This window comes from Apium graveolens, chromosome 3, assembly GCF_009905375.1.
Source record: "Apium graveolens cultivar Ventura chromosome 3, ASM990537v1, whole genome shotgun sequence".
NCBI classification, from domain to species: domain Eukaryota; kingdom Viridiplantae; phylum Streptophyta; class Magnoliopsida; order Apiales; family Apiaceae; genus Apium; species Apium graveolens.
In genome coordinates this window covers 240,759,178-240,775,656 of record NC_133649.1, presented here as the reverse complement: position 1 = coordinate 240,775,656, position 16,479 = coordinate 240,759,178, and the positions used below count along the sequence as shown (strand labels likewise).

Here is a 16,479-nt window from a genome sequence, read left to right as displayed (position 1 = left end):
GGATGGAAATTGAGGTTCGAGTACCAAGTGAGAGTCAGGAGCAGCTATATGAAGTTACTTTCTAGACGACGTTGATGGAAAAGATAAAAAGGTGTCAAGAAGGAGTTATGGAACAGGATTTGGATACTTTGACAGGAGAAGAGTTATGTACTAAAAAGGATAACCAAGGTTTGTATAGATTTTAATCCAGAGTTTGGATTCCTGATGTAACGGAATTGAAGAATGAAGTGTTATACTAAGCGCACAACTCTAGGTTTTCTATCCACTTTGATAGTACTAAGATGTACCAAGACTTGAAGAGAAACTTTTGGTGGCCAGGAATGAAGAAAGATATTGCCAACTGGGTTAGCAAGTGTCACGTATGTCAAACGGTGAAAGCGGAGCATCAACGACCAAGTGGACTGTTACAACCTTTGGAGATTCCCAAATGGAAGTGGGAAGAGATTGCTATGGATTTTGTAGTGGGATTGCCAAGGACGAGAGCAAATCACGATGCTATTTGGGTAATCATTGATAGATTGACCAAGTCAGCGCATTTTCTTCCGATCAATGAAAGGTATTCGTTTAAAAAGCTAGTTAAGTTATACTTGGATGAGATAGTTACCAAACATGGAGTGCCTGTGTCTATAGTGTCAGATCAAGACCCGAGATTCAATTCCAGGTTTTGGACTAAATTCCAAGAGTGCCTAGGAACAAAGTTGAATATGAGCACCGCTTATCATCCTCAAATAGACGGCCAAAGTGAAAGAACGATTCAGACCATAGAGGATATGTTGAGAGTCTGTGTTTTGGATTTTAAGGGTAATTGGGATGAACACCTACCTTTGATTGAGTTCTCGTATAATAATAGTTACCATGCCAGTATCGGGATGCCACCTTACGAAGCTTTTTATGGACACAAGTGTAGATCACCGTTGTACTGGGATGAAGTAGGAGAGAAGAAAGTGTTAGGTCCCGAGTTGGTTCAGCAAACCAGAGATGCAATAGTATTGATTCAAAAAAGGTTAGAAGCAGCCCAAAATAGACAGAGAAAGAATGCAGATTCGCATAGGAAATATATGAACTTCGAGACAGGAACTCTGGTGTTACTAAAGGTATCACCTTGGAAAGGGTTAATACGATTTGGTCAGAAAGGTAAACTTAGCCCCAGATTTATTGGACCCTTTAAGGTTTTGAAGAAAGTAGGAAAGGTAGCTTACGAGATAGCATTACCACCGTAGTGGCAACACATTCATAATGTGTTCCACGTATCTATGTTGAAGCCTTATGTTCCTAATTTGAATCAAGTCATAGAATATGAACCGATTGAGCTTCAGCCAGATTTGTCTTATGTGGAACAACCGATTCAGATTTTGGACCGTAAAGAACGAGTCCTTAGGAATAAGTCAATACCCATAGTGAAAGTCTTGTGGAAAAATTCTCGAGTAGAAGAGTCTACTTGGGAGTTAGAGTCAGGCATGCTTGATAAATATTCTCATTTATTTCGTAGAGTCAGATTCTGGGGACAAAATCTTTTTAAAGGGGAAAGGATATAACGACTCGTTTATTTTCTTTTATTTTTAATATTTAAAAGTGTAATAATTGAATAAATAATTAAATAAAATATGTGCATTGATTTTCGGCAGCAGTGTGTTGATTTTATTATTTATCTGAGATCTTTTGATTTATGGTATGGATTTTGTGATTTATTATGGAGATATGTGGTTCTATTATACTTGTAAAAGTGTTTTTATTACCGTTTCAATTCTATAAATATTTGAATTGTCTCTAAAATTGGTTTTATAATTTTATAATTTCAATAATTATTTTTAGGACTTTATAAAATTGAGAAATCAATATTTCACTAATTATTTATTTTTAAATGACTTTCTGATTATGTTTATTTGTAAAACCCATACTTAATTCCAGAAATCTTCAAAAATTATGAAACTCATATTTTATGAAGTTCGTATTATTCTGAGAATTTTAAAATTATTTTGGAAATTTTCGGGATTAGTTTTACCCGCGTGTCCTTTCGTTTAATTATTAAAAATGGTACAAACTATATTTCAGAAATTATTTTAAAATTACGAAACTTACGTTTTAATTAAGTTCGGGATATGTATAAAATTTTGAAGTTGTTTCAATAAATTTTTGAAGTTGTTTTCTCGCAAACTCGTTTCGTAAATAATAACTGTGGGATGTAATTGACCCTGTATAACTCGATTGGCGGTTATAAGAAAGTGACACGTATCCTAAATAAAGGACACGTGTCTGCATCTTGTTAATTGAGGAACCATCTCTTTTGTTCCTTGTCTCTCTCGGCCGAATTCTCGAAATCTCTCCATTTCTCTCTCGATTCAATCTCTCCAAAAATCTCTCCCTTACTTCTCTCTTTTCCCTCCCCGTTTCTTCCTCCCATTTTTTTCTTTTCTTTTCTGGCATTCTTCTCCGTTCCTCCCTCATGTTGCTCCAGTCTCGCCGTCGCCGTGTTTTTCCGGTGAGCTTGGTGGTTCCTGTTGCTTATATGTATGTATATATCTATATATAGATATGTATATGCTTGTGTGTGTGTTGTTATGCTTGTGAGTGTATGTTGTTATGCCTGTGTGTGTGTATTGTGCCTGTGTGTGTGTGTATTATGGCTGTGTGTGCGTGTGTGTAGGATCGGTGGTGTGGGCTGGGGCGGCGCGTGGCCGCGTGCCTCCTTGTTCCCTGTTCTGTGTTGTTGTTGGGCTGTCCTTTGGGCTGTCCTTTGGGCTGTCCTTTGGTTGTTGTTGGGCTTGCAGCTGGGACGGATATTTTTCGGGCCTTTTCTTTTGGGCCTGTTTGTGTAGTTTGGTTTGGTGACTGGAAATTGATTTTTATTTTTCTGCAAGGAATTAATTGATTATCGTTCGTGAAATAAAAAATTTCGTTGCGAGAAAATATTATTAGTCGGTATCATTTATTTGGGAACCCGTATTATATCGGGCACCAATAAATTGTACCGCCGTTGACGATGAACTTCGGTGAGTCAACGGTGGACGGTGATGATGTTGTTCTGAGTCCTAAACTTTATAAATAAATATAACGATTCGTATAAAATGTTTTCGAAAATAAATTATATTTTGGGCTGTACGTAAATAAATACGTGATTGTGAAATTGGTATTGGACGAGATTGTGAATTGTTGTGATTGTTGACGTCGATTGTAATCGACGGGTAGGCTTATAAACAAAGGAGTTGCTGCCAAAATTTTCTAAAATTTTATTTTGAAATGTACTTATTTATATTATATTATACGTGCTACCCTATTTGTATCGGATTACATGATTATGTGTATGATAGCTATACAAGTCGGGTTATCGGATTGGGTTGTTAGAGTTGAGGATATCAAGCATGTCGATATAACTGATTAGGGTATTCTGTATCTGTAGATTTTGGTCGAGTGTTGCATGGACTAAAGTCGACGTGAAAGTTACCTAGGATTTCTGAAAGCGTTGCAAGGCAAGTACCCCTGACCATTCTTTTATGGTTCAGTACGTATGAATAGATAATGTTTTATTCTCGTAATGGAACAGAAATGTTTTAAGTTACGTATCCCCTATAGTTATAAATCACTGTTTTCAATCTGTCTTGGGGAAAAGTAACTTCGAAAGGTACCTATCTCGAATGAAATGATTTGTGAACTGAATTTTTATATGTGTGCTGGTAAAAGGAATGGCTTTAAAAGTGAGACAGGTACAAGTGTTTTGAAAACTGGATAAAACGATCAGATATGGGATACATAGGGGCCAGAGTAGGCCTATTGAGTTGGCGTAAGAGGCTAACTCGGTTGCGCGCACTATATAACCGATTAGTCCAGCAGGTCAGAGACCTAGCTAATCTCTGAGTTCTGGAATAAGTAAATGGGATGGCAGTTAGAGCCGTCTGGTGTTGATAGCCTGATCAGTTGTCTTCACATATCCGTTACGTATTAGATTTGGATTTATGATTCCGGTAAGGGTGTAAGTGGTTGATACTGTGGTTTTATAAATGTAAATAGCATGCTAAAATTGGACTCTGGTACTTACACAGCACACTACTACGTTGCTTTATCAAAAGCATGCTAGACAGTGATATCCAGTTATCTCAGTTTTTCATTATATAATGTTGTTGACATGATTATAGCTCTGTTCCTATCATTGTTTACGTTACTGTTTTTATACTAGTATTCATATGTTGGTACTGCTGAGCGATTATGCTCACCCTTGCAACCTGTTATGTATATATATTGCAGATGCCTAGAAGACCAGTCAGACAGGCCCGTGTTCCCGCCCCTTCAGGACCCGGCTCCTCAGAGGTAGTGTTTGTCAGGCCACATGTGGTTTGATGAGTTGCTGAATAAAGTTAGAGTGTGTCAGACTTTTGAATAATTGGTTTGTAATAATGTGAACCTGAATCATACTTGAACCTGGATCGGATCTTGGTTCGGGGTCAAGTTAGTATATGTTAATAATAATCTTGTTATTTATATTTCTGGTATTTGTGTTGAGTGACGTCAACTCCTGACCCCGGGGTTGAGGCCGTCACATAAGAGACAGGACCGTGAAAAAGATGGAAAACTACAAAGAAAAGACAAAACTCTATTTCGTGAAGAAAACCAGGGTCAGAGAGTATGGAGTGGGAGATTTGGTATTCCGGGACACTGAAGCTTCAGACCCAACAAATCAAGGAAAAATGCAGCCCAAATGGGAAGGGCCTTATAAAGTTAAAGAGGTGTTGCGCCCGGGGACATACAAACTATGTTATCCTAATGATACCGAGGTCCCGAACACCTGGCACATGGCCCGGTTAAGAAAATTCTACCAATGATTAATATGTGCACATTCTGGAATCATCTCCATGTTAGAATTATGATATCTTTATCTCCCAATCAAGTGATTTAAATTCTGTATCTATATGCCCCGGAATGTAATATCTACCTTATTTCGATTTAAATGAAAAACCTTATTTTGAGCATCTCATAGCTTAGAATAGTTTTGTTCTGTTGTTTGATTACTGCTATTGCATGCATACCCAAATGCATGACTTAAACACAACCAATGTGCACTTATACAAATTTCTTAAAATTGAAATTTTACCCCTGCCCGGGGTCAAGAAACACAACCCATGTGCACTTATACAAATTTCTTAAAATTAAATTTTTACCCCTGCCGGGGTCGAGAAACACAACCCATGTGTACTTAGACAAATTTCTTAAAATTGAAATTTTACCCCTGCCCGGGGTCGAGAAACACAACCCATGTGTACTTAGACAAATTTCTTAAAATCGAAATTTTACCCCTTCCTGGGGTCGAGAAACACAACCCATGTGTACTTAGACAAAGTTCTTCAAATCAAAATTTTACCCCTGCCTGGGGCCAAAAGTAAGGCACGATACATGTGTACTTATTAACATTTCTAAAATTGGAAATTTACCCCAACCCGGGGTCAAAGATAAGCAACAATCCATGTATACTCAGAAGATTTCTAGACTTAAAACTTCACCCCTATTCGGGGTCAACAATCCATGGGAACTTGATAAAAATTTTATAAGTCGCAATCCATGTGTACTTGATAAAAATTTTGTAAGTTTTAATGTTTCAACGAAAATGAAAGGCAATAAAATGCAAACAAACCAAGCATTGAATAAACTAACCCGGGGAAGCTGACCCTGAGTAATACCAACGTACATACAAATTAAGCAAGCCAATTGGCTTAGTTCAAAAATACTTAAAAACATTTAATCCAAAATACATGCCATAAAGGCCAAATATTTAGTCTTCAGCTGTCGGTTGGGGGGGAGGAGAAAGAGGCTGCTCCGGATCTTCTTGAGAAAGCGGCGGTTGTTGGGCAAGAGGAGACTCGGGAATAGGAGGAGCATTAGTCGACGGTCCAGCCCCGGATTCCCTGGCCAAGATGGCATTGGCTTCATTCGCCAACCGTGTTTCCTCCTCAATGTACTTTTCAAGGAAGACATCAATGATTCCCCCCGGATTGTCTGCGAGGTACCGGGAGGAAACCCTCCAACATATCTAGATCTTCTCCAGAGCTTTCTCGTTCAACTCCTCGAAATATGGCAGAGTTCCCCGGAAGTTGGCCAAGACTTCTTCCGTAGTTGGCCTCGCAGCCAAATCCTCCTTAAGCTTCCGGTTCTCGTCCTTCATCTCCCGGACAGAAGCCTCAGCCCGATCCTACCTCTCCCTGATCTCATCCAAAAGCTTCTTGTGAGCTTCAGCTTCCTTCAAATTGGCCTCTTTCAGCTCCTTCACCTCCTGGGCCAGATTCTCCGCTTCAGTTTTGGTAACCTCCCCAGCATCAGCTTTCTCCTTCAAGGTCCGGGTAATGGCCACCAAGCCTGCAATTCGGGAGTTGGCCTGTGAACAAATAAGCATCAAAACGGAAAAATACGAACACATAAAAAGACAAGTACAAAAACAGGAAAAACACCTACAACCGTTATTATACACCCTGTCACGGTAATTATGGCAATGGCACGTCCTTTCTGAAAAAAGGGGGGAAAGAGAAACGTTTCATACGCTCAAATATACACACACACATATATATATATATGCATATACATCTGTGAGTCCGGCTGGAATCCCAACAGACTTCTGACACCCCTGAATCCTAGTCGTTGCTTTCAGAGTCCGGTCAAATCAAGGACAACCTATCCTTATATATCCGCCATTATACAGAAATTTGAAAAAACCAAGTCAACCCCGGAGTCTCATATTCCTAAAACCCTGGGTTTAGGGGCAACAAATAAAAAAAAAACCCCAAAAATTTTCTTTTACACAGTTTAAGGAACCCCACCTTGGACACAAATCAAAGAGACTAACCAAGTCAACCTCGGGGTCTCATATTCTTGAAATCCCGGGGTTAGGGGCAACAAATCAAAGAAAAACCCCAAAAAATTTCCTTCAAGTAATCCAACAAAAACTAACATATTCCCCCATCCGGGAAACCCGCATAAGGGAGTGGGAGGCAAATGATAGCCCATAATAGTTCAGGCCCAATAAGAGGAGCCCAGGGCCCAATGAGCAATAACCCTGGGGGACTTCGGGACACGTGGCAACATCACCACCGTCCATGTGGCTTGGATCCGGAATATTCCAATGGTCCGGATCTGGAGGTACGTTAGCTCATCACAGACGTCCACGCGTCTTTCAGTCCAAAACTCACCTACGGCCCAGATCCAAGATACAAACCCCTGAACCCTAATGGAAAGCCTATAAAATGCTGATCAAAAGGTGTATTAGGGGTTACTGAATTTTTACTACCTACACACCTATACACACACCATGTATATTCGAGTAATTCTTATTTTGCCCTTTCTTCTCCGATACCCCTTCTCATTCTCACACCGGAGGTGCCGCGGGGACGCCACAAACCACCGTTATTTCTACTTAAATGGAGGTTGAGTCCGGATAGGATAAGGAGAAGACCCCGGGATGATATGGAATTATCAGGTATAATTTTATTTTATTTTAATCCAGACCTTTGAAAAGTAGATACAACAATCAAGAAATAAGTTGTTGGATAAATGGCTCCCAACAAGTTCTAAAGAATTTTTATGGTTTACAGAAGTATATTATTACGTATTTTACAATGTAAGGGATCTTAATCCAGTATCATGCTGATAGGAATCTGCTAAGATCTTCCGTCTAAGCATTCGTTTCTTTTGGGAGACTATTCTTTTGGTAAACCATTTTGAAGATAAAGGGCAAATGAAAGCATTTTTATATGTGAGCATACACGTTCATACTACGTTCATTTCCTTGACGATTTGAGTTCAACTTTATTCACATCCAACTGGCTCAATATGATGAGCAATTCTGCATTCAGCACAGACAATCTAAGTAAAGTGTGAATCACCCAAATTGGGATTTTGATTATTCATTTTGCTTCGTTCCTCGGAAGATGATTAATTTTATAGTGTTTTCAACACAGGTTAATGGAGATAATTAGCATTGTATTTGGAGCAGCATGCTAGGCTATTAGCCGACAAGTTTAGATATTAACAGAATAGCTACAACTACCTTATCAGTATTAAGACATGTCGCCTATTGCCAACAGAGGTTTACTTCTCAATGGAGCATGTGAAAGCAGAGAAGGTATAAAAAAGAAGGCTGCAGACCTGCAGTGCAAGATCAAACTCCAAAACTCAAAGATTCTAATAGATATCAATCTTACTCTCATGGTTAAATATTGCTAGCAGATTTTAGATGTCTAAATTTGTTGAATCAGCACAAGCTACTTCTCACCTTAGCAGAAAAGTGGAAACAGAGACCCAGTCAAGCAAGTAATAGAAATCAATTTAATAAAGTTAAAAATTGTAACCGTCTCAACTCAAGATAACAACTGAGACAAAGTTCAAATCACATTCCAAAACAGGATATTAGAAATAATCCCATATTGTAAACTACATTTGAGTACTTCGTATTTTCTTACAAGGCCTTCCTCTGATGAATAGATTACCAAACTGGATTTAAGGCTGGTATGAGAGAGAATAGGAACCCGTCTTTGGATCTTGGACAGCTTTAAAGTTGTCAACGCTCATCCCAAATTTCCCCAGTATAGTGTTTCCCACGTCCTTCAATTTACCTGCTCAAATAATATATCCAATCTTCAGCCAAAAGAGTTGAAATGAAATGTGAAGTATAAACCTTACAGCAATGATCAACAGATATTCCTTTGCACAAAAACAGGGAGCTGGTTCTACAACCAAGTACATCAGATTCATTTTTTTTCTTTTTTTGTTTGCAGAAAATAAAAACTTGTGAAAGCATAGATGTAAAAGAAAATCACAAATGAGTACGGGAAGCATATCAATCTAGGAAAATAAGTTCATTTTATCTCCAGGAAAAGGAGAAAGGCACAACTTTTACTAGTTTGTAAAGGTACAAAAGAATAATTTTGGTTAACGAACAGGAAAGCAAAACTAATTAGCATAATTGTGTAAACTTTACCAATCATTTCTTCCTTCATCTTCTCACGCTTTTCGCTGGCCAATGACTCTAAACGAACAGCAGATCTCTTAACCCCGATATTAGAAGGTTCCATTTCAAGAAATTTTTTCAAATCTGCAGAATAAACAAATAAAACTTTAACAAGGACCAAATAAACTTGTTGATGAACCCAGTAAGGTAATTGGAACAAAACAATGGCCGTAAAAAAGTGTACATTTTGTGCAAAATAAAATGTATCTCTAAACAAAGTATCTACTATCACCTAAAAAAGTAAATGTTTACAACAGAATTTTAACCCTACCAGCAACGGCTTCTTCGAAGTGTTCCAGTTTTTCATGAGCTTCGGCTCTTCTAAGCAATATTTTTTTGTATAAAGGATTTAGGTCTAGAGCCTTGGTGCATTCCTTGATCGAGTCCTCATATTTTTCCTGTAATCCATACATGTGACCATATAATTCACCAAAGCACTACTAAATATTGCAAACGCGAAACTAGTTGCTCAAAAAATTAAAGTAGTAGACTCCAAGAATTAGAATGTTTCTGATATTTCACTGAAATACAGTTCCTGGACATACCATCTTTAAGAAACATGCACCACGGTTTCCATGACACACCGAACGTAGTTCAGCTGATGAGAGCACGTCAGCTACAAGTTGTAGAGCAAGATCGTACTTCATAAGTGCATCTTCATATTGTGCACTTCCAAACAGGTCATTTCCTCGTAATTTTGCATCATTTGCATCTTCTAGAGCTTTCTGCATCACAAATTAAATACGTGAAAAAAATTCATATTTAGCGATAGATTGCAACTTTAAAATGCAATTTTATATTAGCAAAATCTGAATAGATAAAAAAATATATAGATGGAAACTATGTTTGAACGAAAGGAACAAAAAAAATATTAAAAAAATATCATATATATATGTATATATATTTATATATGTTTGACCAGAACACAAGCCCAATAAAGTCAAAAATGTTTGTACATCTATAGTTCTAAATATTTATCTTTGAACTCAAATCATAGAATTCAATGGTTTTTATTCAGGTCATTTTCCCTTATTACAAAAGTGGAATGGGACAGTCGCTTTCAGAATAAAGAACGCTTTAATCCAAACACCCCTGACGATGCAGATAAAAAAAAAGAAAGAAAGACTTTGGAAGCCAATTAAATTAGAAAAGTAGTTATTACCATTTTAAAACAAAATTGTCTAGTAATTATCGTAAAGGGTTTCAGGTTCTCTTTAAAATTTGAATTGAATTTTGGGAATAGGTTGTTATTAATAGGATTTCTATTCCTTGTAAATTATCACATATTTATTTATAATTAAGATATGTATTGTGTAGTTTAATTTTGTCTTGCAACAAGTCTACACCCCGAACCTCAATTCTACCTGTCGCACTAAACTATCTATTACCAAAGCCTCAAATCCCAGCCTCTCCTGCTGCAAAATCTGTCCTAAAAATCTGAATTCTTCACCAAAAAAATAAATCCAACATCCCAAAATTGCTTATCTCACAGTTACCTTAAAATATTCTGTCAAAGTCCAGAAAGCACATTCTGAGCATTCTATATAAACATGTACCGCAATTTCTAGCAGATAGCAACTGACATTTGATAATTCACGCGGGGTTCTAATAGGAAGAACATAATGAAAAAATAATTCGGGGGTTAGAAGCAAATAAAAGAGAAGATAAAAGGTAAAGAAATGCAGCTGCAGGAACCATCATTATTGCTGCAGATGCAACTGCAGCCAACTCCTTAACCGGCTAATGCGTTCTATAGTTTGACAGAAGAAGCAAGAAAGAATGCAGAACAATATATAGGAGACTGGGAAACCAATAGATTCAGGGGGTTATATGTCTCAATTTCCGTTTTCAAAAAATTATAAGTACTAATTACTACTACAATCAATATCTTGTTATGTTTGGACTTTCTCTTGCTAAAAAGGTCCCCCAAAATCACCTCAAACCTCAATACCACGTATTATCCCCAATTACAACTGCTTTTACAAGACTACGGAAAAGCTCAGTATTTAAACAGCTCTAAAACATTAATAGAAAATACAAGGTGCACATAAAACAGTTAAATTAGTTGCTTATTTTACGTCAATTGCACTAGTACCATAGTATACAATAATATGACTACAACACAGACTTAAAATTTGATTCGGTACCTCGAGTATGGAAGTAGAGTAATTCTATCTTATAAATGCTAATTCGAAAACTTTGCTACAATATTCGTTATTGCTATTGTAAACATAAAAATTTAAAACGATAAGTAAGAAAAATCGAAAATAAAAACAAATTAAAAGGAAGCAAGACCTGTTTAATTTGATCGTCGGTGAGGGAATCATGGTAAGGATGATGATGATCTTCTTCTTCATTATCTGCAGCAGTGACACGCACGGATTGATCATTATTGGGAGTAATTTGTTCATCTTTGTTGGTGGGATGATCATTTTCATCGTTAATAACATCGCTTTCACTGGCGGTTTCGAATCCGTCGGATGCGTAACCCTCCTCCGCCGTTGTTGCCTTATTCGATTCTTCGATTACTACCATCTCTCCTCCTCCTCTCTCTCTCTCCTTCTCGCTCGTCTCCTCGGCTTTCCAGTCTTATATTCACTGGATATTAATTTTCTCAGTTCCAGAAACCTCTTTGGATGGGGGCCTTTTAGGGAGGTCCGAGTACAAAGTTTTTAGAGCTCCAGTTACAATTTGACCAAAATACGGGGAAATCTCTTTTTTTTGTCAGAAAATATTGAAAAATCTTAAAATAACTATCTCACCATTTAAAATAAATAAATAAATTATAAGTGATATATAGAACAATACTTATAAATTATATAAGTGTTTGAATAATTTTACTTATAAGTCAAATTTTTTTCTTAAATGAACTAAAATATATAATTATTAAATATAACTATCTTAATTCTTGAATTTTAAGCTAAATTAACATTTAAAAATATATTTTTTTAAAATAAGGTTAATAAATCAGCGAAAAATTAAAATAAGTTGAAAAAAATACACCGTTACTAATATTCAATTTATCGGCTTATAAGTTATAAACTTATAAGTGGGGTCGACAAACACTCGTAGATAAGCTGTTACGAATTTATAAGTCGTTTATAAGTTGGTACAACTTATTTGAGGTATTATTAAAATTAAGTTTTAAATTTTTTATAGAGTTCCATTAAAAATTTGATGCATAAAAGTATAGTATTAATATTTTGTAATTCATTGTGGCTAAATATTAGGGAGGCATAGTGGAACATTTTCTTAATTGCTGAGGACTTTATTATGCGGAAACGTTGTCCTAGAGAAACTTTTGACTTTGAATTTCACAGATTTAGAAACGCTTTTTCATTTTATTCTTATGCAATGGCAAAGCAAATTTATGATTATGATAGTGATTAGTGAGTCGAGTATGTTGATCATGATGGGTACATGGAAAGGTTCCGCCAAAGAGGTCTTCTTCAAAAAAAATGAGAGAGGTTATTATATATAAAAAAAAGCAAGAGAAAGATTCTCAAGTAAAATCAAAAAAATTTCGCAACTGATGGTGCATGTTATTTCTAGTTAGACTTCAACAAATTATACTTGGATTTAGACTTTATATTATCTAGGGTCGCAAATGATGACTTTTGTCGTTTCTAGTTAAATTTTAATATCTACTTATACTTAGTTATACTTAGATTTTAAATTATGTCACCTGTGATTACCCTTTAAATTTGTTTAAACTATTAGTAACCTTATGGGATACAACATACTTTATATAGTACTTGTTTGCATTTTAATTTTCTCTTAGTTGAATGTCATCATATTTAGTTGCATTATGGATTTCTTTCGGTTTCAACTGTAGTTGCTTTTATTTTCTTTTAATATGAATGGCATATAACACTTTGAAACAATCATGTTTACATGGTTACTTTTATCTATATTTTCTGTTGCATTCAGTTAGAAACAATTTATTATATATTTGTACTTTTACTTGATTTTGGTTATATGTAGTTGCATTTTCGATTTCTTCCGGTTGCAAATTTTGCCACTTTAGTTGCAAATGTACTTGTTTTTTAAATTTTAGGGTTTAATGTTTTTTGAGTTGCATCTACAGTTACAATATCATTTTCTTTGAGTTGCAAATTTAGTTACGACTGAGATATCTAGTTGCAGTTCGGGTTTCTTTTAGTTGCATATGTAGTTGTATATTGGTTTTAAAGTTTGGGATATATTTCAGTTGCACAAGTAGTTGAATTTTGGATTTCTTTGAGTTGTAAAGGTACTATATGCCACAGTTTTAAAATAAAATATCCAAAATGACACTTAATGTTATGTTACGTTTTTATCTATTAAATATCAAATCAAACCAAACTAAATATACCAAGTATAACCCGCTTAGAACGGGGTTTAGGAGAGTAAAATGTACGAAGCTATACTCCTACCCTGAAAGTAGAGAGACTATTTCCGTGAAGACCCCTGACTTAATGCATAATACATAAAATAGTTTATGTGTGAAAGTTACGCAATGTTACCTACCCCGTCGTTTTATTCACACATGACTTAACTTTATATAAATACATTTGATCATAGACAATGATACATAAATATACGTAAAACTTGACTAAAATAGATTTGATAATATAATTTGTAATATAAACAAGACAATATCTTCACCTATGGTTTCTTTTCACGTGGGACTTACCTTTGTCAGGTGTCTCTTCACAAGATCGCAACCATAATGACTAATAGTTTGACGGTTGACAATCGGAATTTTGATGAAATTAATCTCCTAAAATTATGATACAATCAACATCAAAGAATAAACAAACATAACCCATATACCATCCTGTATTTACTTTTGCACCGTTCTTCTCTGTAGTATAATTCGATGTAGGTGAAACACGAGCGATGATATCTGTAATTTGGAGTGCGTGTAATAGTAGATACAATATTATCTAGTGTTTCGGGTAAAACAAAACTAAAAAAAATGACAAAATACAATTAAAGAGTACGGCCATATAATTCAACATGTTTTGATATTGAAATTCAAACATTCCCTATTTAGAGTTTGAGATTTATATGAGATGGACTCATAGTTGCATTTTGGGTTTTCTTGAGTTACAAATGTAGTTGCAATTGAGATATCTAATTGTAGTTGACATTTATTTCAGTTGCATTTATAGTTGAATATTGGGTTTAAAGTTTGGTATTTATTTGGGTTGCACCAATAGTTGCATTTTGAATTTCTTTTAGTTGCAAATATAGCTGTAGTTGAGGTTTCTAGTTACATTTGAGATTTTATACTTATTTGTTTGATTGTTTATCAATTCAAGGTACCAATAAGAAAATACTATATAGTAAAAGAGAATTCAAATAAGTGTATATCACAAACTTGAGTTAATCTCCACATACAATGAAACTCAAGTTTAGCAATTATATAAAATTCAATACTCATAAACAAGTAAATTTATTTCTTTGGATTTCTACAAGTCCTCATATAATATATGTCCATTTTCGCCACATTTACCATATTTAATTTGTTATAAAAATATTCCATTTCTCTTCCAAGAAGCTTTACATCGTCTTTTCTTCGGCCTGCCAACCCTGATTTTGCCTTCTGGAGGGTGTATTATTACAGATTTAATATGTTATGGTACTTTCCAAGTATCTTTATTTCCAACAGGTTATAGAGTTTCCTTGTAAGCAGCCATTAGTGTTTCTTTTTTTAACATTCTGAACAATAATAATAAGGATTTGGATTTGATTTTTGGAATACAACAACTGCAAGAGAACATGGAATTTGATCCAATTAAAACGTGCAAATTCAGATTATGCTAAAACAAGATTCTATATATTTTTAGCTAATTTTAAGAAATAATTATTCAATAATATTATAATAGTCATTACATAAATTTTAAAATCAAGTTTTGAATAAAAATTCATCAGATTCAAAAACAGATTCTTATAATTTATTGTTAGTGTTTGTGCATGGAGACAACACTATAATGTTTTAGTTTACGACATTTGGATTATTAATGTTTATGTTTTATCGATTATTCCCTTTATAATTTATTATATCTTAATTTATTGTGATATAAATATTAGATTAATAAATGTTATTGAAATATGATATGAATTCTATATCTCTAAGTACATGACTTAGAAATGAGATTATTAGAATAGTTACAATATTCCTTAAGGTCCTTTGTCGAGTATTATTATTAAGGGACAGTAATAATGTGACGACCTCCAAACCCGGATCAGAAGTTTGGGATTCACAACATACACACTCAATATATATAATATACCTGCCTATGAAAGTAATATATGTAAAGACCCTACTTACTATAACCATGGATCGCAACAGGTTAAAGTATGAAAACAAGCCACAACCTTAACTTTTATTACATCGTACCAAATCCCAACTAGTTCCGCTTACAACTGAAAATGATATCATTCTTACAATCTTACATAATTCATCTACATTATAAAGCTCCTGCTAACTCGGTCAATCTTATCCTGGAATCCTAGCTCACACACTGGACTGGGAATCCTCGTTATCAACCATTTCCTTTTCAACTATAAAATAACATAACAGATTTGCAAGAGTGTGCTAACTAGCTCAGCAAGTCATAATAGCAATAACTGAGGTTCAGCAATGATCAGTTAAAATGATTCATAAGAATCAAGTTTCTGGATAAGCAATGAATAGGATTGGATATTCTTTTCAGTTTTAAAAACCAAGGTTAGGCTGCTGATCAGTCACGCACTAACCCCGAGCAAAGCTCCCAGCTTTGCTCTATACACTGGATCCAATGCACACATTGGCTTAATATGACCACGAACCTGGTCTGACCACGAATCTGGTCCACATTTATAAAACCATCCAATTCTAAAACAATTTAATATGATAACCATTACAATTCAATAAAACAAAATTATAATTAACATTGATAAAGCATTTATCTCAGAGCATAAAACATTTCACAGGTATCACCAGGGTGTATCAAGGTATAAGTATGAAGAATGGCTTCAAGCCTGATGAAGAATCAAGTATCGGAAGAATAATGGTTCAATAATAATACAGGGTATTGATCTTTGATGTGATAGGGTATTCCATGGTGTATAAGTTTTTGCATGCTCAAGAAATTTTGTTGAAATACTTGGTTTATGGTGTGTATGTCTTTGTGGAGTAGTATCGTATTGGTATGGTTTAATATATGGGAAATCAACCATTGGTGGTTTACAAGAAATAAAGCTTACAGCTCAAGTTCAATGATATGATCAGGGTTCAAGGTTGGATAGTTTAAGCACTTGCAATGTAAAACAAGATTTATTTTGAATACCGGCAACATGTTATGAGAAAGTTCAAAAAAATTTGCAATATATTTCGAAGAAAGGTTTAAAAGGACTTGTCTTATCATAGATGATTTCCAATTTTACTTGTACTCATCTAACAATTCTACTCATCAATCACTTTCCTTCTTTTTCTATGCTTTGCTTCTATTCGTCAATCACTTGCC

The 16,479-nt window shown here is 35.1% G+C and overlaps 1 protein-coding gene across 1 annotated transcript; it reads right to left on the bottom strand.

Annotated features, from left to right (window-relative positions):
- Positions 1-8,287: 8,287 nt before the first annotated feature.
- On the bottom strand, positions 8,288-11,635 carry LOC141713205 (uncharacterized). The gene is made up of 5 exons (XM_074516511.1): positions 11,279-11,635; positions 9,529-9,708; positions 9,255-9,381; positions 8,954-9,067; positions 8,288-8,588 (listed from the first exon to the last, which is right to left on the bottom strand). The coding sequence occupies exons 1-5, from the start codon at positions 11,516-11,518 to the stop codon at positions 8,473-8,475; spliced, it is 777 nt and encodes a 258-aa protein (XP_074372612.1). The 5' UTR covers positions 11,519-11,635; the 3' UTR covers positions 8,288-8,472.
- Positions 11,636-16,479: the final 4,844 nt, after the last annotated feature.

Bases quoted from the DNA above. Each gene is read 5' to 3' on its own strand.
- LOC141713205 (XM_074516511.1), bottom strand. From the start codon at position 11,518: ATGGTAGTAATCGAAGAATCGAATAAGGCAACAACGGCGGAGGAGGGT. The intron at 9,068-9,254 runs GTAGGGTTAAAA...TTTATTCTGCAG, and splicing joins CTTCGAAGAAGCCGTTGCTG to ATTTGAAAAAATTTCTTGAA. The intron at 8,589-8,953 runs GTAAAGTTTACA...TTATTTGAGCAG, and splicing joins GATGAAGGAAGAAATGATTG to GTAAATTGAAGGACGTGGGA.